Source organism: Canis aureus, chromosome 32 (assembly GCF_053574225.1).
Source record: "Canis aureus isolate CA01 chromosome 32, VMU_Caureus_v.1.0, whole genome shotgun sequence".
In the NCBI taxonomy this organism is placed as follows: domain Eukaryota; kingdom Metazoa; phylum Chordata; class Mammalia; order Carnivora; family Canidae; genus Canis; species Canis aureus.
In genome coordinates this window covers 8,937,920-8,963,169 of record NC_135642.1, presented here as the reverse complement: position 1 = coordinate 8,963,169, position 25,250 = coordinate 8,937,920, and the positions used below count along the sequence as shown (strand labels likewise).

At 36.9% G+C, this 25,250-nt stretch overlaps 1 protein-coding gene and 1 long non-coding RNA gene across 16 annotated transcripts in view; one reads left to right on the top strand and one right to left on the bottom strand.

Moving 5' to 3' along the window:
• CDIN1 (CDAN1 interacting nuclease 1) overlaps positions 1-25,250 on the bottom strand; it is a 232,516-nt gene that overhangs the window by 123,208 nt on the left and 84,058 nt on the right. For all 15 annotated transcript variants that reach the window (XR_013369962.1, XR_013369963.1, XR_013369961.1 and 12 more), the window contains 3 exons: positions 13,682-13,761; positions 13,275-13,324; positions 7,670-7,737 (listed from right to left, as the gene is read on the bottom strand). Coding sequence is in view for 11 of the 15 variants with exons in the window: in XM_077880507.1 (XP_077736633.1) it covers positions 7,670-7,737; positions 13,275-13,324; positions 13,682-13,761 (198 nt within the window). In the remaining 4 variants the exon portion in view is untranslated. The remainder of the gene's footprint in view (positions 1-7,669; positions 7,738-13,274; positions 13,325-13,681; positions 13,762-25,250) is intronic.
• On the top strand, positions 1,791-8,795 carry LOC144302956 (uncharacterized). Its single transcript, XR_013369965.1, has 3 exons — positions 1,791-1,873; positions 3,707-3,774; positions 8,530-8,795. It is a non-coding gene; the product is annotated as an uncharacterized LOC144302956 (long non-coding RNA).

The following is a 25,250-nucleotide window of genomic DNA, read 5'->3' as shown; positions in this document are numbered from 1 at the left end:
AACACTGTGAAAGTTTAATTTCTCAGGCCTTTTAATTATCCTCTCCTCTAAATGCCCTAAAATACCCCAAACAATTAGGTACTAATTACACAATTTCTTTTTCTAAAATAAAGGGCTGATTTTGATTCAGAGAACAAAACACATCTGAAACTAGTTACATATACTTAAGCATCATAGAGGGATATGAGAACTACCAAGGAAAAGTCTGAGGTTTTCATTTGTTTGTTTTATTAAAAGGCTTTAAAATTTTAAGAAATAGTTTTTTCCCCCAGGAAAATTATGCAAAATTCCAGTTCATAACATCTGAAAATGAAAGGTAACATTCTGACGTGACCTTTTATCTATGCCTTTGTCAAAAGGTTTCAAAAATGCTAGATTAAAATACATTGTATGATAAAAAGCACTTAACACCTATTACATTTCTACTAAATTGAGGAAAGGCAAAAGATATACATGAATACAAATGAAAACTACAGTATATTTTTCTATTCTAGTATTTTGTTTTTGTTTTTCTTTTTTTCCCCACTCTTATGCGATACCTGGAGCCATGACCTTTGTATCCATATTTTTATGTTCTCAGAGAATGAGTTACACAGTCTTTTCTACTCAGTGTAAGAAGTCAGCAATGTTTCAGTAATGGATGTTACTATGATAGGCATATTATGTGCAAAGGTACACAGAACAGATATGCATTTAATGGGGAGACCCACAGCACAGATAAATGAAATCTTTAGAGAACCTCAAATTTCATTACAACCATTAGTTTCAACCTTTTCCCCCAAAGCCTCTTATCAAAGCTACTAACGGAATACAACTGACTGCTTTGACCTTGTCCTTTGTTTATGTCTTCAGGGGACAATACTAGTGAAAACTGAAGTGCCCTAAAGATAGGAAACAAATGGGAGGTCACAAAGCCGGGACTGTACAAAGTGGAGCTGAGCCGGCTGGTCCCTGCCAACCAGTGGCTGTGGAGACAGGAGATACGATTGTCAACAATAGAAGCAGAACTCTTCTATATTGTATACAACATTCTGAAGTCTTTGGGTTTCATGCCACAAAAAGAGGGACACACCAGAATGGTAGAGTGAGTTGTTGGAAAGGCACTGACTGGGGCCAGTTTCCTTTAAACAGAACAAGGGCATTGGACGGTCACTTTTCTTTCCAGCTCCCAAATTCTGAGCAATGTTAGCCCTTATTCCAGTTTTTTTGTTTGTTTGTTTTTGTAGCTGTAGTCATTGATGTCAGACCCTTTTGCAGGGCCAACTCCATCTGTCCCAGAACCAATCTCAATGAAGAAAGGAAAAACTAGCAGTTCTGAGACAAAAAAGGATCTTCTACATACACACACACTCTAGAACAGTCTCACAACACACTTGACTCCCAGTGCCTTTTGATTTTGGGGACTAAAGCGCCAACCTGCAATTAATTTTCTGTGGAGTGAGATATTTGATTTTTTTTTTTTTTTTGTCCTGCATCCCATTCTGTCTGGCACTGCCATCCTACTCTTACAATATGATTCTGGTGAATGACCCAATAATGTAACCCCTGAAACCATCAACTTCAGGGGTAGACACTTGTAGCTGATTAGAGCCCTTCCTCAGAACCACTATCTGAAAGAATAGAATCACAAAAGAGAATCAGTGACTTGTTTCTGGAATTAAGAAGTCTTAGGAATAAGCAAACTAGCAACTAGGAGGGATCATCTTTATTGCCTAAGAATGAAGCCAACACAGAAAAAAGAAGAGGGAGAGGTTGATCACATGTGACTTTTATGAAGTAGTAAAAAAAATACATTGCTTTTTGTATTCTGGATTCTATACACACCAGAAGCAACCTTCTCTCCTTTGGACTTTCCAGATATACTGTTAAACCAGTAAGTTCCTCTTGAGTATGTGTAGAATTTAGTTTGATTAGATTTTGGACACAGCCAAAGGAGTTCCAATATCTCATCATGTGGCCAGGAAAGCAGACAATCAGCAGACATAATGAGGGAGGGGCCCAGGGCAGAAAGACTATTATAGTAAGTGGACAGGGCAACCTGTCACCAAAGTTCCAGAGAGTGTGTTGTCTTCTAGCAGCATCTCTCTCTCTCTCTCTCTCACTCTCCATGGTTCTTTCCTCTTAGTCCCAGGGAGAAACACACACAGCATATTCAGTAGGGGAGGAGGAGGATCCTGCACCATGACAATTTCCCCAGGAAGGAAGGACCCAGTTCCCCTATCCCATTTCCAATATCATATTCCCATTATTCTGAAATCTGTATCTTATTTTCAACCTTCAGAGAGACAGGAATTTAAATACCTGATACCTTATGAAATACCCAACCATGTCAATTCTCTTCAGCCTATGTAATCATGTTTTATTTCTAGTTTCTTATTCTCTACTGCTAACATCTGCACATAAACACAACCTTAGCACTCTAAATCTCATCTGTTCCCGCTGCCTGTTCTTCACTTGAAGTCATAATCCCTTGTTTGTCACATCATAATCACTCCCCCAACAGAGCACTACTGCTTCAGGTGGGGAATGAAACAGCAGGAGCAGATGAACTCTTAGAAACAAAGATCCTCATTTACTTATTTTTTTTCCAGCAAGGGCCATCCCTCACTAAGCCTACCTGGCTTTACAGATTATACCCTCCTGGAGTCCCACAGAGTAATACACGAATGCTAGAAAAGCACCTATGATATGCTGGTTTGCCATAAAGCAAGACCAAACACAGGAGGGTGAGGCATGGATAAAGCAACTGCCTCTCAGGTGTCACTCAAAATAATTGTTAGCTTCTACTAACAGGGCAACATTCACTGGCAAGAATAAAATATCTCCAGAGCCACCCTTATTAAGCCAAATGTAACAAGAATTTGCACCACACAGTGGCTGTGGGAGCCCCTAATGAAAGTCCCTCTGACCTGGAGACATGCCAGCCCATGGAGGATGAATGGTTTGTCTCCAGTCTCTGGGATAAACTCTTTCAGAGCCTCTGACAATGCAAACAGTCTTGTCATCTTCTTACTATCCCTGTATTTCTTTCCTCCCTTGTCTTTTGTCCAAAGCTCCTCCTTACCCCTGAGAAGAAGGTGGGGGGCCTCATTAATCACTGGAGAGATAAAAATCACAACATCTCCATCAGTAGTTATAGTATATTTTCTATCTTGATATTAGAAATGGAACAAACCCTTAGTAGAGGAGATAAGGATGATTGCAATGCTTGCTGGCCAACTTAATAAAGGTTAGGAAGGGCTCTTTGTGCATCTACGCCAAGGAACAGGCAGCAGGTTCTTCACATCTCAGACTTTTAAGTGCTGATAAAGAAATGTTAATTCTATATTAACAGTCCTTGGAAAGAATGGATATGAACTTACCTGAAACTTATTTGAAATTTTTCTGGAAGGCTCTATGTTTGATTCAACTTTTATTTTTTTAGTCCCTAATGGTGCCTGCTTAAACTAAGTAACGTAAAAGGTATCAGTCTGCTGAACCAACAAAAGAAAAGGTTGGTTAGCATAGAGTAAGATGACCAAACTAATGAGCTCACCTAGCCAGACTAGATGCACATGGTAACAGGAATGTGCTGGTGAGACAGCAGATGAGTAAGTAAAATTCTATCACCACTTCAGGAAAGGTAGCTTATGAGCCAGGAGTATTTTCTTTCAATGTAAAGGGTAGCTATTGATTTTTAATATAATCTATATCTTTCTTTCAAAAGTTTAACAGAAGGAGCATGACAACAGTCTTGGATGTATTTATTTTCATTATCAAGACCATCTCAGTAAGGTAAGGACTTATTGAGATGCACCAGAGGTGGAACCATATTCTTACTGGGTTGGACACAGCAATAGTTTGCACCACTGTAAGCATCCAGAGGGTACGGAATGCTTATCATCATTTTCATACTAACTAGTATAGAAAACACACTCAAAAAAGTTAGTTAAAAATAATGCATGAATAATAAATAAATAAATAATTATAAGAACTCTGAGAAATTGCTAGAAATTACCTGTATACATTTGTTTACATCTTATCTCCCTACCTGACTCCAGAAAGGCAGGACTTCATCTGACTTAATGTCTAGTTCCTAATAAATACTACCTAACTTAATCACTTATTTTTGGAATAAATGAATAAGTGTATGAATAAAATATATTTTTTTAGTTGGAAAAACTAAACATTTATTCAACTTTGATTTCTCTGAATACAATGTATTTATCCCCAGAAGTACAAATGGATACATTTATAAAATAGGATAAATCCAAGAGTATACACAAATCTTCAATGAAAATGGCTCTTCCTTTTTTCTTTCCAATAGTGTCCAGTTAAATCTTGTGCCATACCAATTGCTCAGTATATGGTTATGGATCAAGGAAATTCAAAATATTATTAGGGTTAAGACAAAGGTTATTTTTATCTTTTCTTTCCTATTGGTAAAAGAGGTCACATAAAATGCATATTTTATAAAATTACATATAGAGCACAATGAATGGAGAATTTAGAATAGGATAAAGACTTTCAGGGAAGTCATAATTTTTAAGGAGAGTTAATATGTAAAAATAAGAATCCTTGTCTTTTGAACGTAGTGGCCAGATTCGAAACCAACAGAATGAGAAAGAGAAACAGAAAAAGAGAGAGAAAGAGAGATCAATTTTACTTTTGCTTATAAAACAAAGTAAAACAAACATGTTTGTAATGTCTCTGTAACAAAATTCAGGATGTATATACATATGTAAACAAGAAAATATCAGATTAGTGGCCTATTTATAGACCAGTATTTTTTTTTTGGTTGATTTAAAATGATAATCTATCTAAATTTACCTGGCATAGTACTTTAGATCTAATTAATCACTGTAAAGGGGTATTTACAAGGTAAAAGAAAAACCGTAGAACAGTATTTCACACAAGGCTTTGAATTTTCATGCTTTAACTTGTAAATAAACAAGTAATAGTTCAGTACTACATTAAATGCTTAAAATGCACAGAATAAATTACCTTCTTTGTATGCTACTGCTAAGAAAATGCTTAAAAACAGCACTGAGCTTATAGAGTCAGCTAAACATCCTATAATAGGATGTATAATTTGAACGATGTTCAAATAAACATCGTTTATTTGAAAGATCAGTTAAGTATGACCTTTGGGTATGCTTCAATAAAATAATTATCTAAAAAAATAAAAATAAAAAAAAAATAAAATAATTATCTCTAGACTCTATAAGCACAGAGAACTAGATGAGACCCATGAAGAGTAAGTCCCCTTTCTGAACTTGTATGCAAGTGCTAATGACTCCTTGGCCATGTTTCTGCATTGTCTTTGCTGCCCATGGTCAATCCAGTTTAACACAGTTCCCAGAATCAAGGGAGGTAAGGACCTGGGACTCAGTTTAGACCACATGTAAGTCTTCTATTCTTCTTCCCTTTTGGGGGTCTTCCAGTCCTCAGGAAGGAAGCAGAGCAAAGCTAGGCTAAGCAAAGAAATGGTGTCAAGGGCCTGACTACCCATTAGCATATGATATCAAGAGAGTAACATCAAGCAGTCCTGAATATATGACATCTTAGTTGGTGACTTAAAAACAGTAAAATCGATTTGGCCATGCTACATTGCCACAATCTGAGTGATCAATGTGATCACACATATTGAAATGCCATAGTTCTAAGAAAAAAGTCATGGTGCATCAAGGGTCATCCATTCCAATTGGTTCTGAGACATTATACATTCTATGTCTGGTTAGACTTTATTTTCCTGCAAGATTGTTTCTTGTTTGTAGTCCTCTTCAATGGACAGAACTAAGAAATATGGGTGCTATATGTGCATACACGGATACATATAAATATGTATGTTCATATACACACATATACAACTATATACATATTTAATTTTTTAACCTAACTGACCCGTGAATTTATGCTGTTACTTCCATTTTTTGGATTAGATTTAAAAAGGTGATTTCTAGGGGCACCTGGGTGGCTCAGTCAGTTAAGCATCTGATTCTTTTTTTTTTTTTTTTTTTTTAAGATTTTACTTATTTATCCATGAGAGACAGAGAGAGAGGCAGAGACATAGGCAGAGGGAGAAGCAGGCTCCCTGTGGGGAGCGTGATGCGGGACTAGATCCCAGAACTCCAGAATCATGACCTGAGCCAAAGGCAGATTTGCAACCACTGACACACCCAGGTGCCCCAAGCATCTGACTCGATCTCAGCTCCAGTCTTGATCTTAGGCTCATGAGTCAAGCCCTGTATTGGGAACAATTTATTAAAAAGTAATTTAAAATAAATAAAAGATATAAAAATAAAAGATGATTTCTATCTAATTTACCTTCCTTCCCTAGGCTGAACATTTCAGCTGTCCTTACGTGAAAAAACGTGCTACTTTTACAGACTGAAATTTAATTCACTAATTTGAGGCCATTTTCTTAATTTATCAACTTTCTTTAGAAAATAGAGAATTGAGATTATTTTTGAGATCTCTTACCTTAAAATTACCAACAACCTTAAAACACACTCAACTCCATTCTCCAGTTCATTAATAAAAATATTGAATGCTAAGGCTTAAAACGGACTTTTTGCAGGCCTGTCTTCAACATCCTTCCCTAATTGATGTAAGACCATTCTGTGGACTTTCTTTGGCCAAATCTTTATCCATTCTGGAACAAAGGTTGTATATATAATCTAATATTCTGTGATTTTTTTTCAACCTAAAAAAACCCCACTATGCTAACTTAAATATCTACATAAAACATGTGCACTGGGGATCCCTGGGTTGCTCAGTGGTTTGGCGCCTGCCTTTGGCCCAGGGTGTGATCCTTGAGTCCTGGGATTGAGTCCCATGTCGGGCTCCTTGCATGGAGCCTGCTTCTCCCTCTGCCTGTGTCCCTGCCTCTCTTTCTCTCTCTCTCTGTGTCTCTCATGAATAAATGAATAAAATCTTAAAAACAACAACAACAACAGATGTGTACAATGCACATTTAGGTTTGCATAGAATCTTTAAAATTACCACATTTACAATGGAGAAGAGGAATTAATTCATTGTAGAGTGCTTTATGGTTTCTGTGATCAGTTATCACATGTATGCCCTTCAAGGCTTAATTTTAATGCTTCAGATGTTGAAAGAAATAATAATCTGTAACAAGATTCCACATTGGCACACACACTAAATAACAAGTCCATGTACACTCGTGAGATTTTAAAAAATCACTATATCTATGGTGACAATGTCTCGCATAAAAATAATAAAAGCTTAATATTTAGCTTTCAAGTAAAAGGACACTCTGATTCCATACATGAGACAAACATATCCAACATGAATTTTTCTAACTATCCTTTTTAACATATAAAACATTTTACAGACAATATTTCTTTTGTTTCTTTCTCTCATAAAGCCTAGATTATTGCTAATATCTCATGACACCAAAGGTAATACTGCAACAGATATTAATGCATTTTTTCAGCCACTTATTCCATAAAATATTAATTGCAAGCCTGTGCACGTGCTGTATATACAGGGATTAGGTAACTGAGTTCCTGCTCAGTTCTAAATCAATAAAAGATAACATGCACAGCATCAATCATCGTTCCCTCTTCCTTTAGTACATACTAACTGCGAGTGGAAGATTTAAAAAATATATATTTAAGCACTTATGGAGATATTACAAGCTAGAGAGAATGTAAGTAATACCTACCTAGGAAGGACAGGTTTTTCTCCAGAAGCAGGTCTCTCAGCAGGACTTCATGCTCATGACCAATGGCACTGAGAAGTTTGTTAAGGAGGGTAACACAGGTGGAATTATACAATCAAAAATATGCTAATAACAGGTCTCTACTGAGATGAAATAGAAAATAGAGTAATCATAGCAACTATTTCCACCTTTAGCCCACATCTCTGAGGAATGAGATTTCTACATACATGCCCTCCTTTAAATGATTCAATGGAATCTTCCAATTTCTATAATGTTTATATGCATTTGGGCAAATAAAGATTTGTAAATGGATGTGTACCTTATCTTCTTTTGAAAGGAGGGAGGGTCATTTGAAACATCCTTAGTAGGTTAAAAATCCCTCAATTCAGTTTAATACATTTATTAAACACTTACTAAGCACAGCAAAGAATACCTTTAAAGCTAAGGAGTTTCCAGTCCTACTGAGTTCCATAAATCTACGAATCCATACTTCCATAAATCTTCTACGAATCCATACTTCCATACTTGTCCCACAGCCAGCATTTCTAGCCCCTGTCCCACTTTCAGCCTATGGTTGGTGATCTTCTGTAATGGGGGAAGCCAAACAGCTGACTTGTTGAGAATTCTATACACTCTGGAGGAAAGAGTGCATGTTGCAAAGGGCTGTGGGTTAGGGTGCAGGTGCAGAGGCTGCTTCAAGTCTTTCTCTTGTGTGTGCGAGCACACACATACTACCATATGCATAGAAATAGATATGTACAGGCACACGTCAATTCTTTGAATGATTACTAGGAGTTAGGCACTATGTTAAGTGCTTTATATATGTTACTTCATCCTTAGGTTTTATCATCCTTATTTTATAGATGAGGAAACCCAGGCTTGGTTGGAAAAGAATCTGCACATAGTCATACGGTTCACATGTGGCAAAGCAGAGGATCAGAATATGATATCGACAAAGCCTTTTGTATGACCTCCATACAACTTCTTGAAAAAATATTAAAATTATGTAAAAATAATTGATTCTAGCTAATATTTCTTAAATACTGTACACTAAGCCTCGGTCTTAAACACTTGGGGTATCACCATTTTTTTTGGGTAAGTCCTTAATAAACTTTGGTTATTTTATTGTGATAGTTTCACAGCTTCATTACATTTAGCTGCTCACACATGCATATACCATTTGTTTCACCAACATCTTTGGTTACTAACAAAACCACGCTGTTCAAACCAGAACATAGAAGTCATGGACTTTCTCTTATAAACCTCTCAATACATTGGCAACTCTTGTTGGTGTCAACTTAAAACTAAATACAATAATTCACCAAACTTTTACTACTTACTCTGCTACCATCCTAGCCTATCATTTGTAAAAACTTTTTTAAATTAAAAAAATTTAACTACAGTATATTTAAAATACTTAGTGTTCTATTAGTTTCAGATGTACAATAAAGTGATTCAATACTTCTGTACATCACCCAGTGCTCATCACCAGTGTATTTCTTAATCTCAGCACCTATTTCACCCATCCTCTCACCCACCACCCTTCTGTTCTCTATAGTTAAGAATCTGTTTTCTTGGTTTGTCTCTTTTTCCTTAGCTCTTTTGTTTCTTCAATTACATATATGAATGAAATATGGTATTTATCACTGGCTTACTTCACTTAGCATTATACTCTCTAGATCCATTCATGTCATTGCAAATAATTTCATTCTTTTTATGACTGAATATTCCATTGCGTGTGTGTATGTGTACATAAACCACATCTTATTCCTATCTATTGATGGACACTTGGGCTGCTTCCATATCTTGGCTATTGTAAATAATGCTATATAAACATAGGGGTGCATGTACCCCTTCGAATTAGTGTTTTAGTATTTTGGGGTAAATATCCTGTAGTGTAGTCACTGGATCATAGAGTAGTTCTATTTTTAACTTTTTGAGAAACCTCCATACTGTCTTCCACCATGGCTGAGCCAGTTTGCATTCCCACCAACAGGGCAAGAGGGTTCCTTTTTCTCCATATTCTCCCAACATTTGTTTCATATGTTATTGACTTTAGCCACTCTGAGAGGTGTGAGGTGATATCTCACTGCAGTTTTGATTTGCATTTCCACTTGGGGTATCATCTTCTATAACATTCACCACCACCACATAAATAGGTACTATTACTAGTCCCATTTTTGTGATTATGGAAAGCAAGTTTCAAGAAGGCTGAGGAACTTTCTGATGGTCGCATGACTGGTAAATAATTAAATCAGGATTAGGACTTGGAATTCTGTTCTATTTTTCCAAAAGGATGAAACTGCACAAAGTATGAAAAGGAGTGTTATCCTATTCTGATACTTTGATTCTGTCAAAAGCATTTGGTATAAATTATCTGACTCTCCAGTGGATAGTGTCAACCTGGTCGTATCACTCCTCAGCTTAACAGAGACCCTTTGATTCTGATCATGCACTGTAAGAGTGCAATGCAATTTAAAAGAAATAAAATGTATGCATTATTTGTTTTAAAAAATCCTAGAGAATTATCTACCCTTTATCAACACACATTTATTTTATTTTATTTTATTTTATTTTTTTTCAACACACATTTAAATCATAATTCAAGAGATGTGGCCACTCATGTCCACTGTCAAAATGAGCCCCAATTCATCATCATTGCAATTTTCCTTGCTGTCCCCTCCCCCAACCATGCATGTAACTGTGCTTATTTAATTTCTAATTGGAACCAGAATAAAGGAACGAATTTTCAAATCACAAAATTTTATACATGTGCAGAGTCCAGTGAAGACATTTGATGAATACCTCTCAGTGGTCTCTCATTATTAGGGGCATCCCACATGTTAGAACTCAATTATTTACTTCTGATCCACATAAATGCGCTCTCACTTTTATTGTTGTAAATTATTTACATCTAAAATGTTGAATCATGAAATTGAGGTTACTGATAGTACAGAAATGAAACCCACAGCATTTTAAGCTTCCTGGATCATTATCTTTCCTTGCTTCTCTGTTTAGGTCTTTGTGTAATAGCTGTGTCCTGGAGTCACACTTTGGAAAGTAGAAGTGGCTGGCTTCTCACACCTTTTGTGTCAGTGAATATATTTGTGGCAGGAAAGGTGTGGATGGACATGGCTATGAAGGAAAAAATGTCATAGATGCCAAAAGAAAAAGAAAGCACAATGGCAAGTTATACACTCTATGCTACTGTGCTTTTTGTGGTGTCTTATTTATAAATGACCAATTTCCTTTATTCTACTTACAAAAATGTCTACATGTAACATTTTCATAATGGAGTAAAAAGATTTTGCACCTATTCTATTTACTAAATGTGTACTTTCTTTCTTACAAAATGATGTAATTCACCAACAGTAAGCAATGTAAACATTACTAAATTATCAGAACAACATACAAATAGCATTTTCACTCACATGGAAAACAACTAATTTTTATTCAGTGTGAAATAAAGTAATTCCTGTGGATCAGTCTAGGAAACATCTATGCAAGTATATTTACATTATATGAAACTGCTACTGCCTCAATGTAAAAATAAAATCAGTTCTCTATAAATTTCCCAGCTGGTTTCATTTTGTATGGTAAAAGCAATCACCGATTTGAAATTTGGGAAAGACATACTTCTTGATTATTCTTTGCTTGATATAAACATATATAAAATACAAGGTCTAGGAAACAAAGCTTATAAAAACAGTAGTTTTACTGGCAATAGGCACAATGGAACTGCAAAATTATAATCAAGTCAGTGAATGCAATTTATAGACATACATCATTATCTTTATCAATTGAAATCATGTACTACATTAAATTCTACTGGCAATAACACAGCCAAAAAAGAAAAGTGAATGATGGCAAAAATGTAAAGAAAATACTCTGAACAGAATTTATAATGCTCTATAAGCAGAAAACACTTAGACTTTGTCTATAATAATACCTATTATTGATGTATGGCTGTGACCATGGGGCAAAACTTGTAAATAACCTCACAAGCCATTTTCTTAGCCAGCAATACAGCAATCTAGTTTCCCGTAAGCATCTCAACTATTACTGAAAAATAGCCTCCTGGCATTTACAAAGCAGTTGACTTCATACTTTAGTCCATGCATATATAATTAGATAGTTATATTTAAAATCAATATGCAATCCTTCAAAAGACATTATGCTTTTAAAACCTTAACTTTAAATTGATCTTTAACTATTTTATGTGCTTTAAAATTAACATGTAATTCTGCCCCAGATAACAAGATGGTGTTAGTTGCTATACAAATGTGCTAAACTTTACCGCGGTAGCAACATGAGGTTGGCACTCCTACACTTTCCAATGCTATCATTAATTTTATATTGAAAATAGAAGTATGGCAAGCTATGACAGTGCTGTGATTTTATTAATTTAAACGACACTGGGGGGAAACAGACTTGAAGAATAAACACATAAAGGGCTATAACTTAGGGAGTGAATATTCTTATAAGAGGGCTCTGTTAAGAGATTATTTTTAAAAGGTTAACTTTATGAAAAAAATGAGTGAGTTTCTTTACAAAAATTTTATGGACTCTAAGCCTTTGTAAAAATAAGGTGGGATAAACACACATGCAGGTGCGTGCACGCGCATACACACACACACACACACACACACATTTGACTTTCAACAAAAAAAGGTTTTTAACAGAAAGCTTTTTGACTGGTAGCACTGAGTCTCAACTGATCACAGTGCTATCCATACTCACGAAACCTCTGTTAGGAAGGTCATATTATGGTATTAAGAAATGCGAGACTCATGGATTTAGGTGCAAGATAATTTTCATTAAAAATTCCTAGTTACTGACTCCTTAAGTAGCATTTTTCACTGAGGATCATCAAAATCCTTAGTATTGCCATGATGCTACTAAATGTATGGATGGATGAAGGACGTCCTCTTTCATGAGGTAGTGACTATCTGCTCAAGTCCCGTTTTGAGAAGTAAGCATTAACTCTTTGGTAATCCTGATGTCTTTAATTAAGAATGACTGGAAATCTGTTTTCAAAGCTTCAAGTTCACTCCAGAGGGAAAAATTAGCCTGGTTTTTCTAAAGTTGTTTATTAGGGATCCAAATGGCAGTTCAGATTGTAATCAGCCTCTGAGCAACAAGAATCTACTCCCCTTTCAGATATGATGGTCTCTGTGGTATTTTAATTGCATCATCCTTGAACTCTAGGCTCAAAATTTATTCTAGGAAACTCAATTGCATTTGGCTTTTTACACAGAAATCCATTCTATTTTTCCAAACGTTCATTGGGTTGGTGAAATACATTCCCAGACAGTAAGTTCTGAGCCCAGTGACTCTGTACCTTTAAGGTCTCTGAAACCCGGGCAGTTTGAGATAAGCATGTGAATGTAACCTGCTGAACTGACAGCCTCCAGTGGCCCATCTGATTTTCCTTAAGCTGGAGAAAAGGATGGTCTGCAGTGACCCTCCAGTTGATTGAATGTAAAGTAGAAGAGTATGAAATGTGTTTTGTGAAGCAGAACTTTATGTCAGGTTAAAGCTAGACACATCTCCTCCACTGAGTCTGAGCTCGTCAATTGTGCACCTAAAATTTTATGGGAAAGGATACTGTTTGATGCAGTCCACCAGTGGGCCATAACAGCAGTCATTCACGATGCACTGTGGATAAAACAGAGAAGGGGTCTGTGGTGACTACAAAAACCATGACCATTAACGAGTACCCTAAAAGCAGTAATTACTTTTCTTTAAAAAAACAAAACAAAACAAAACACAACAAACCTATCAAAAGGCTGTTAAGATTTAATCACAGAAAACAAAAATCACATGCTTTTTATTCTCCATAAAAGCAAGCTATTAAAAAGTGAAATGCTCTTCTCGCAAATATTGCACTGCCATTTATGGTGTACCCTGACCTCAGTGATAGTTTATGATGACAGTAATTAAATGAGGTTTAAAATCCTTTACTCTGCTAGGCAGATAGCACTGCCACTGAAAATAGACAGCTGTGATTAATACCTGATAGACCTGATTTGCTAGAACTCCATCTGGAATCTGAGAAGGGTCCCGTAGCATACTATTTATAACAGACTTGGAGGCTGTAGAAGAAAAGAGATGAACTGTTAACAGTCAACATACTTTTAGTGCAGCATGAGGAGTGACATATACCTATATATACACAAACTATGAAAATGAAAACATCACCAATACTAATAATTTTTTTGCCTTTTTAAAAAATCTCAGGGAAGCTTTTAATTAGACCATTTTGCCAAGTTTATAAGCCACACTGCCAGATTTGAAGATGACCTAATTTTTCCAAGGTAAATTAACGAGTACAGACCTAAAGCATATGTCTCTTTGCAGATAAATTAGCTTTGGAAATGCCCGCTTTTTTTTTTTTTTTTTCTGCTTGGGGGAAAAAAACACAGACAGAACAATCAGAAAAGAAATATTTACCTTTTGCAGGTAAGTATTTTATAACCAAGCAAATGGATATGGAGAACTTAGTGAAGGGAGGTCAGACTTTTGATGTTAATAAAAATAACTTTCAGCCAAGAAAGCATCCCTGAATTCTAAACCTTTCTGAAATAGTTCTCAACTGCCATAAAATGCTATGTCCATTTTTTTACAGGTAAGCAGATAAAACTGACTAACCATTGAGGGAATTTTAAGTGGGGAAAAAAATATATATATATTTACATATGGATTTTTGTCCCAAAATATGCCTCTTCATAGCCAATTGTAACTAAATTGACCTTACCCCAGGAATTACTATAGAAGAGGCTAAGGGAGATATTGCATATAGAATACTGTATCAGATACACTCTTAGCAAACAGAGGTAAGAGATCCTAGCCCTGTTGTTTTCTGTAAACATGTGACAGCCAAGGTGACCTGAACCCCTCTTCCTTTGCATGGGATGAAGGCAAGCCTCTAAACTAAGTCTAGTGCAGCCTAGGAATCAATTCTTCCAAATCCTCCAATGGAATCATTGCCAAACATTCAGCAAAATGGCTTAGGGTTTTTCCATACAAACACAAACTAAAGTACATACTGAATAATTATCTAGTTAATATAATGAACACAGACCACAGGTACATTATTCATACTGAGATGATTTTTTGGGGGGTGTGTGTGTGTTTTAGATTATTATGTTCTCTGTCAAGTTCAGTACCACAAGCTCACTGACAGATATGATAGATGCTAGTAAATACTGTATAAAGATATAGGGAAATTACATCTTTTTCGCTTAAGCACAGTACTGAGTCCACAAAGAAAGAATGCGTCACACTTATTTTAATTATTTCCTATTCTTTAATTATTTCCTATTTTGCATGTGTATAGACACATTTATGTACTTAGCTATTTGTGTAAGCATGTGTTTGTTATTTTTTTTTAAGATTTTATTTATTATTTATTCATGATAGAGAGAGAGAGAGAGAGAGAGAGAGAGAGACGGGCAGAAGGAGAAGCAGGCTCCATGCAGGGAGCCCAACGTGGGACTCGATCCCGGGACTCCAGGATTGCGCCCTGGGCTGAAGGCAGGCGCCAAACCGCTGAGCCACCCAGGGATCCCCAGCATGTGTTTGTTTTGCAAGAAGCCTTATCTGGAATACTAAAAAGAACATCATTACCAGAGGAATCCTATCCAGCCCTATCTCTACAATCAGCTCTGCAACCAGGGCAAATTTATGGAATATGGCAACTCTCAGATTCACTATTTTCTTCTGTAGAAAATGATATTATCTGTGCTGACTACATTATTTCTGAAAAAAATTGCCATGTATATGTGGTACAAATATTAGGAATATGAAACAGCAAATCATGTTATTGTAAAAGAACAGAGGAGTGCCTGAGTGGGTCAGCTGGTTGAGCGTCTGACTCCTGGTTTTGGCTCAGGTCATCGTCTCACAGGTGGTGAGACTGAGCTACATGTCTGGCTCTGCACTCTGCATGGAGTCTGCTTGAGTTTCTCTCTCCCTCTGCTCCTCCCTTCCCATGCACATTCTCTCTCTAAATAAATCAAACTTAAAAAAAAAAAAAAGAACAGATTATTGCAAAAACAGTGTTACATAGAGAGTAACATACCTGGTTTTATTCACTCAGTTTTCCCAATTTAATTCTAAGGCCTGGCCAGTTGGAGGGGATCAAAGCAGTTATTCACGCATTTGGTCATCTTCTCTGAGGATTCTCTCTCTGGTCCGCCACTCAGTTGACAGACACGTTCTTTTAGGGTACCTATGATCCCATTGGTGTCTCAAGAAAATAAGACCACCTGCCTCACATGTACTGGTCATTGCTAAGATGTTCTACTGTTCCCACACCTACGTGAGGAAAAGATTATTAATCTACAAATGGCCAGACAATGTGACCAAAAGTTCTATCCTATGGAAAATTACTGACCTTAAACCAAATTATAGGATAACTTGCTGCAAATCATATAGATCAATGGCTAATTTTTTTTTAATTTTTATTTTTAAAAAAGATTTTAAGTAATCTCTGCATCCTATGTGGGGCTCAAATTCATGCTCAAGATCGAAAGTCACACTCACACGCTCTGTTGACTGAGCTGGCCAGGTGCCCCCAAAAGCTCTTTTAAAATAGAGGAGGGATAGCAGTCTAGGACATATGAAGATAAAGTCACTTATTTTGTGAGGGAAAAAAAGGAAATACTATAGAATACAGAAACTAATGACATCCTAATTTTCCTTGCAATATATTTTTGAATAGTGTGCTTATCAGAATTAAGAATCATAAACTTCTTAAAAAATTAAGAATCAGGGCAGCTTGGGTAGCTCAGTGGTTTAGCGCTGCCTTCAGCCCAGGGCATGATCCTAGAGACCCGGGATCGAATTCCACGTTGGACTCCTTGCATGGAGCCTGCTTCTCCCTCTGCCTGTGTCTCTGCCTCTCTCTCTCTCTCTCTCTCTGTATCTCTCATGAATAAATAAAATTTTTAAAATCTTTAAAAAAAATAAGAATCATAAACTTCTTAAAACATAGTCTGAATCAACAGAACACTATTCAAATCAGAGAAAGCTTGCCATGAGTCATTTTAAAATGAAGAGTAAAAACTATATTGAATCCACATTCATTTTAAACTCAATAAAGTATCTTTTCCCTTCTTGCAACCTGCCAATTTTTAGAGCAACAAAGAGATAATAAATAGGGATTCAAGGCCTTGCCTATAGGCCACGATGTGCCTACCTTCTGTTTGTGGATTTTAGTACTTAGGCTTCACCAAAGTATGTCTGTGTCTCAGATCAAGCCAGAGAATGCAAACTTACTTTTACACACATATTCTGAAGCAAAGAACTGCCAAAGGAATGAAGAGTATCAACCAGGTAAGGAAAGGCGGTTGAACAATCTTGGGATGACTAAGAGTAAGAAGGGTTCAAGGAAACCAGTACCTTTCATAAGCAAGATGTCCGTCCCTTGGCCAGCTACCACCTATGCCCTAGTTGCATCCATCTTTTTTGACCATATGTGGACAGGAGACTTGTTCTCCCTAACCTTTGCTAGAGGCATTCATCCTCTTGATTTTAGGGCTTACCTCTGTCACTGCTTCAACCGATGGAATGTCAGTTTTCCACCAAGCATGTACAAAGCAGGAATGCATAAGTCACTTGAAGCTACGTGCACAAGGACAGGAGAGAACTGGTACATGTTAAAGCATGCTACAGAAGATAGATAATAGGCAGTGCCTGGACTAAGGCATAACGCCTAAGATCATGATCTGTTTTCTGTGAAATATTTCAAGAGCCTAAAATAATAAACATCCATGTCCCCAACACTCTGACTTAATGTCTGTATCTTTAATTAAATTTACTTTAAATAGTCTAATATTAATTTGTGTAAACTTTTTTACTCATCGGTCTTGTTAGAGGTTGATTCATTTTACTAGTCTTTTTAAGAACTAAGTTTTGGGGGATCCCTGGGTGGCGCAGCGGTTTGGCGCCTGCCTTTGGCCCAGGGCGCGATCCTGGAGACCCGGGATCGAATCCCACGTCGGGCTCCCGGTGCATGGAGCCTGCTTCTCCCTCTGCCTGTGTCTCTGCTTCTCTCTCTCTGTGACTATCATAAATAAATTAAAAAAAAAAAATTAAAAAAAAAAAAAGAACTAAGTTTTGGTTTTGTTGATTCTCTCTACTGCTTCATTACTTCTAATTTCATTTAATTCATCCTTTTGTCATCATTATTTCTGGCTTTCCACTTTGAGTTTGCTATATTTTTCTTTTACAAACTTACTATCTTTATTAACTTAAACTTTCAATCTTTTATTTCAACTTCTAGTTTTTTTTTTCTTTTTTAATTTTTATTTATTTATGATAGTCACAGAGAGAGAGAAAGAGGCAGAGACACAGGCAGAGGGAGAAGCAGGCTCCATGCACTGGGAGCCCGACGTGGGATTCGATCCCGGGTCTCCAGGATCGCGCCCTGGGCCAAAGGCAGGCGCCAAACCGCTGCGCCACCCAGGGATCCCCAACTTCTAGTTTTTAAGGCTAGAATTTTTCCTCTAAATTCTGCTTTAGCTACATGCCATGAGTATTGTTCTCATTAATTTATAAATATTTTACAATTTTATTATGATTTGATCTTTGATCCATAAACTATTTAAAAACTTATTTCAAATTTGGAATTTGATCATATTGGTCAAAGTATGTGATGCTTATATTATTGTGGAGGTATCTGTTTCATTTCCATTGGTATCTTCATACATAATCAATTTTTATAAACATTTTACAGGTTTTAAAAAATACTAAAGTTCCTATTTTTGAGGTATGGGGTTCAGGTATGTCTAGTAGGCCAGGTTTTTAATTTTATTATTAAAATATTCTATTTTTTTCCTAAAAGATTTATTTATTTGACAGAGAGAAAGAAAGGAGGAGAGGGGCATAAGGCTTGATCTCATGACCTTGAGATCATGACCTGAGCTAAAAACATGAGTTGGATGCCCAACCAACTGAGCCACCCAGGTACCCTAAATCTTCCATATTTTTATTAATTTTTAGTTAATCTTAAGTGGACTCATATATAATCTAATCATATATCCTTTGTAATTTTGAATGCAGCTGACCCTTAATAACATGGGGGTTAGAGGCACCAACCTCCTGTGTGGTCAACAATCCCACATACAACTTTTGACTTCCTAAAACTTAACTACTAATAGCCTGCTGTTGACAGGAAGCCTTACTGGTAACATAAACAGTTGATTAACACTTATTTTATATGTTATATGTACTATATACCATATTATTACAATGAAACAAGAGAAAAAATATGAAAATCATAAGAAAATACTGCACTTTATTTATAAAAATAGTACTACACTATATTTATATTAAAAAAAAACCCACATATAAGTGGACCCATGCAGCTCAGACCCATGTTGTTCAAGGGTCAGCTATATAAGGAATTTAGAATGCACTCACTCCAGTCAGGAAGCCCCCCTTTCCCATCAGCCTCCATGTTATTATGTCTATTATTTTTGTTCAATCACCTGGTTTGTAAACATAATTTCTTAGTTTCTGTGATGGTTAATTTCATGTCAACTTGCTTGGGCCACAGGGTACCTAGACTTTTGATCAAACATTATTCTGGATATGTCTGTGAGGGTGTTTCTGGACAAGATTCACATTTGAATTGGAGTAAAGTAGACTGTCCTCGCCAATGTGGATGGGTCTCCTTCAATCACTTGAAGGCCTGACTAGAACATACAACACAGAGTAAAAGACTATTTTCTCTGCCTGACTGCCTTCAATCTGGGACATCCTCCAAACTCAAACTGAAGTATTGTCTCCTCCTGGATCTCAAAGCTGTTGACCTTTGGATTAGAACTATACAATTCTTGGGTCTCTCTTGGGTCTTCAGCTGGCCCACTGTAGCACTGGGAACTTTCAACCTCTATAAGCATGTGAACTTATTTCTTATAATAAAGATCTCTCTCTCTCCATATACATATATACATACATACACAAAGACACACACACAAACTCGTTTTGTTCTCAAGTACTCTAATATAATTTTTATTTTTCTAAATGTTTAACATTTATTTAGATTTCTGAACATGTTTGCCAATTTCCTCCTTTAGTATTGCCTTCTGAATTCTGTTCTCCACTTTTAGATTCATTATCCTTGTTATTAAAGCACCTGTGTATTAGTTCTTTCAGATGGGACTACTGAGTATTAAATCTCTTAGTCTTGTCTTGCCTGAAATTAACTTAGTTCTCATTTTTGAATGAGAATATAGCTGGGTATAGAATTATAAACTAAGTATCATTTTATTTCAACCCTCTGAAGATAAGATTCCTCTGTATTTTGATATTACTGTAAGAACTCTACTGTCAGTCTAATACTAATCCTTATAGAAATAATTTGTCTTTTATCTCTGATTCCTTTTAGATTTTTCTTTGATATTCAACAGCTTCATCACTGTGTGCCTGGGTATGGCTCTTTTAATTTAGCCTGTTTGGAATTAGCTATGTTTGATGAACTTAAAGATATATGCGTTTGACCAGTTTGAAAAATTTTGAGTCACTATACTTTGGCCTTCAGTCTCTCCTAGAACTCTTACATTAGACATCTATTAGAAGACCTTATTACTATCCCCTATGTCTCCAATTCCTTTAAAATGTTTATATTTCCTTTCTATTCATCTCTTATGTTACAGACTAAAGCTGCTTTCCTTAGAGTCATCCTAAAATTCACTAACTTTTGTTCTAATTCTTCTAATGCTTCACTCATCTAATATGCATTTCCTTTTTTAAAAAGATTTATTTATTTTAGAGAGAGAGTGAGCACATGGGCAGAAGGGAAAGAAGGAGAAGGAGAGAGAGATTCTCAAGCAGGCTCCATGCTGAGTGTAGACCCCAAAGTAGGGCTTATCCCACGACCCAGAGATCATGACCTGAGCCGAAACCAAGAGTCAGATGCCTAACTAACTGTACTACCACCCAGCTTTTAACTTCAATGAAAATTGTATCATTTCTAAATGTTATTGTTTTTTTCAAACTTGTCTCTTTTTTCACAGTATATTCTTTCACTTATCTAGGTAGTTTTTAAGTTTTTAGATCAGGTTATATAATTTCTATGTTTTAAAACATCATCTTACAGATTTAACCTATATTAATTTTCTCATTTCCAGTTCATGGTATCCAATTTCTCTATCTATCCTGCCTACCTACCCACCTACTTAATTTTCCTATGATGGTAGTTTTTTCACTTGGTTTGTAAATTTTTACTGTGAACTTAATTTCAGCAAGAATTGTTTGAGCTGCACTGTGGAAATAACCGTAAAAGAGCAGTTTCATGTTTACTTTTGCAGGGACCAGTTTTATTGGTAATTTCTTAACGTGGGCTTCCTGCAATATAAACAAGTGCAAATTTGGACCCAAACCCACAATGGTGCTGGCCTATGTTTAATTTCTCCCTCCAAATATCCCACAACTCAAGACCATATACAAGAAGCAAGCTTCCTTGCCATTTTCTTCAGGCAAGTGGAGTTTCCCCAGTCCTTTTCTCATGGTTTGGGCTGTATATGGAGGCTCACTTCCAGCTATTACCTTTGCCTCTGGGAATTAAAAATCCCAGCCCCAACTCCTCATGTCCATATCTAAAGCTAACAACTTTTGTGGACCTACAAGGTGAGAGAGCCCCTGTTTACAAATCTGAATATATATTCTCAATTCATTCCTTGCAACTAGAGATCAAATTCCTTTCATTTGAACTTGGTTTTGTAATTTATAAGATTTTTGTTTCTTTCTTCTATCATTTCTATGTCTTTGTCCTGGAAATATGGACCATCAATAAAAGCTCATTTTGCTATGCTGCTGAAATTTTTGGAAACCTTTTAGTAAGAAGTTCAAGGGAAAGTCTGTTTCCTTGTTAATTTTTGTGGAGTTCAAGTTATTTAGATAGAAAAGAGAAGGTCCTTCTAAGAAATTGGAGTCACAAACTATAGAGAGAAGAGCAGGTGGCCGAAAAGTGGGTGGGTTGTAAAGTGGAACCAAAGTCTTCTCTGCTGCATAGGGTCTGGCTGGGCCAGGGAATGGGAGAAAGGTCATTGGTGGCTAGAAAATGAATTGTTACTGACTCCTCCAAAGGCTGCTATCATGCGACAGGCCAAAGCACTATGCTAATCATCAAGCTTAACAAGTTTCTGTGGGTTTGAGAATCAGTTCCATTAATTTCTCAAATATAAACCTATTTCTTTTTTTTTTGGAGGGGAGAACCTATAAACAATAATTTAACATGCTCATGATTTGGTAGTTTAAACTGGGTTAATGGAGATAGTTTGTCTTTGTGTGACATTACTTGGAATGGATTATCTGGATGCTGGAGGGTTCACTTTCATCATGACTCACCTATATGCCTGGCAAATCTGTGCTTGCTTTCACCTTAGTAGGAACTGGGGGTGAGGTCTTTTGATTCCCCTCCAGGTGGGCTTCTCTAAGGTCTGCATGAACTTCCCCTTGAAATGGGTTCCAAGAGCAAACACCCCAGGGAACCAGGCAGCACTTTACACTTCCTTATGACCTAGATGTCACACAAAACGATGTTTATTTACATCTTCCTCAAAGGAGGAAAAACACGCCTTCTAAAAGAAAGGTGAACTTGGAAAGCTATGCAGTCTAATACTTTCAAAAGGAGAGGCATCATGGAGCAGTGGTTGCGAGCTGAGCCTAGAATCAGGCAGACTTGGTTTGAGGTCTGGCTTTTCAACCCACAAGCTCTGTCATCTCAACGAGCTAATTAATGTCCATGACCCTCAGTTGCCTTGTCTGTAAAACAGCAAAACACTGGTGCTTACTTTGCAGGGCTGTTGTGAAGACGAAATAAAATAACCCAGGAAGAGCATTTAACATGCTGTTTCAGACTTGGGCAGCTGAAGTCGTTAGCTCATTGCTTTGGCTGGTGTTGGAGCATGGTGTGGCATGTGTGTTCTGACTGCATTACCCATATAGACATCACTTATTACCTTCTATTGTCAAGAGGGTAAAAGAAGGAAGACTTCATCAGAAACATATAAAGTTGGGGGATTGTTCTTAGCAAGTATGTAATTGCCACAGCCTTGGAGAGACAGCCAGAAGTGCATCTGTTCAACAGTCAAAATCTGACAATGCCAGACTCTCCCTACCTACATGCCACCCCTGCCACAATGCTCTGTGGCAGCCAGTGTACAATGTGCAACACAATCTATTCTCTGGAAAGAACCTGGGTGAAGTACTTTACACATGTGTGTATATTAGAGTAGTGTGCTACTACTCTATGCAGGGGGTGAGGGTTCTATTTTAAATCTTGTCTATAGCCATGTAAGTGTTTTCTTCCCTCTTATTTCAAGCACCGGCAATCAAGCAAGTAGAGACTTTCTCCCAAATCACTATCACACCCCTATTTATAACTCCTTGTTTCCTTGGTGTAAGCTCAAATAAGTGGCCAGCTACTGCTGCAAGGAACCAGGGCAAATAAGCAGCTGAATCCTCTATGCTGTTAAGGTCCCTGGAAATCCTGCCCACTGCAAAGAGTGTCTTTTGACTAGGTTACATCTGAGCTGAAACAAGGACTAGACCATATCTAGTTGGGACCCCTAATCCAAGGTCACAATAGGCGTAAGCACCACAGGTGATCTAGCATGGAGTTAACCTGTCCTGGATGGCAGCAGTCAGGAGAGAAAAAAGGATCGAGTGAGAGATGGACAATCCTGGGATAAAGGCGACATGGACCATTTGGAGGCAAATTCATGTGCCGACAGATGGTGGTGTTAGTACCTAGTTCTCTCTCCAAGAAAACAATCCGTGCAGTTGAACAGCTGGCAGGGGAAGGCAGCTGCTCCCAAAGTATACCAAGAGTCTTGCCTTTTCATGTGGCTCCTGCAGAGGCTGAGCTCCAGAACAGCTAAGCCTAAAATACCAGCTAGAATTTAATCTTCTCTTCAAATGCTGGTTGAAGGCCTTTGGACATTAAGGTCAGAAAGGTCCCAAGTTACATCTCCATGGGAGCTTGCCAGCCAATGTCTTTTGCGGACTTTTTCAATACCACCAGTGGCCTACAGGAGCTTGCTTACTTTTGCAGTTGGAACTATTTCTCAAAAATTCCAGGCAGCCCCCCCCGCCCCCAGCTATTCCACTGCACAGGAGTGAACTCTAAGGCAGTCTGAGCCCATCTGACAATCTAAATAAGAAGTGTCTTTTAACATGACAGAATCTTCTAGGGGCAAATTAAACCCTGCTCTCTAGTACATAATCTTGTAAGAAATAACTTCAACTACAGTCATCAAATAGAAAAAAAGTATTGTGTGAGGACAAGAGGAAGATGTCTCCAAAGTATGATCATGTTGAGTCAGGCAATCTGCAGATCTAGGGCTACTATAGACCATCAACTCTTATTTCACAAACACACACTCAACAGATATTTATTAAGCACCTGGTTAATGCCAGGAATATACTTAATTACATCCCTCCTACCCAGCCACCCCAATTCCATCCTCCAAATTTGGAATGTTCTTTCTTAACTTTCCTTCAGCCCAAACTTCAAAGCCCAGTTTACTTCTCACCTCCTCTATAGAGTTTCCCCTTATGTTTCCAATCCACTTGGTTTCCTTTCCTTCATATCGGGGAGAGAACTCATATTGTCTACCAGTCATTTGGCACTTGATTAAATATTACTTTGTCATCTGTTGACAGGAGATTGATCAGGTTGCCAAGATGTGAAACCATGACCTCCTTAAAAAGAAAATCTGGAGGAAAAAGGAATGTTTAGCACAATATAGAAAAAATGTCATATTTCCTCAATGTTATCTTTAAGTATCTGGGGGCTTTTTCACGGAGGATTAGGCTCACCCTGTGGTTACTCCAAGAAGATAAGAGGTAATTCTTACAAGTGTGTTACCAGTTCCAAAGCTAGGTTTCGCATTTCAAGCTCCACTTTCAGCAGGCCTATGTTTATTTGGTCTACATAAATCTTGCTTAGCCCTTTTCATTATAGCCCACCAAAGGAGATTTTTTGACATTTTTTCCTAACTTCCTCCCATGAAATTTTAATGTTTGTGTCAGGATATTGGGCAAGCTGCTTACCAGCAGAAGTATTTCTCTGTTATCACCTCAAAATTGCTCTGCACAAAATAGTTACTCAACAAATCACTGAAAGACTCACTAATAAACTACTAAAATCCAATTCCTGCTTATATATTCCCTACTGTTATCTCAATTTTTAGGTAGCCAAACGTATGTGACTTAATTTGAACTTTTCTTATTATGGATAACTATGTCTTTTTTTAAAAAAAATATAATATTGTTTTCAGAAAATGTAGACTAAGAGGATGTAGGACACCATGGTTTTTAAATGTTGACAACATCTAATGCCATGTCTCCCAAAGAGAAGCATGCTTCATGCTGGCATAGGGATGTAAAGTGACTTTCTGAGCACACAAAACATTTTTTTCTTTAGCAGTTATATATTATTTTTTAAAAGTACCTTCTACTTATGGCAAGAAATTCTAGTTCATCACTTAAGGTGAAATTATAATTTCCTTTTTAAAACAGAATTAAATAATGACACTTTAGAATTTTTCAAGTAAATACAGTATATTTA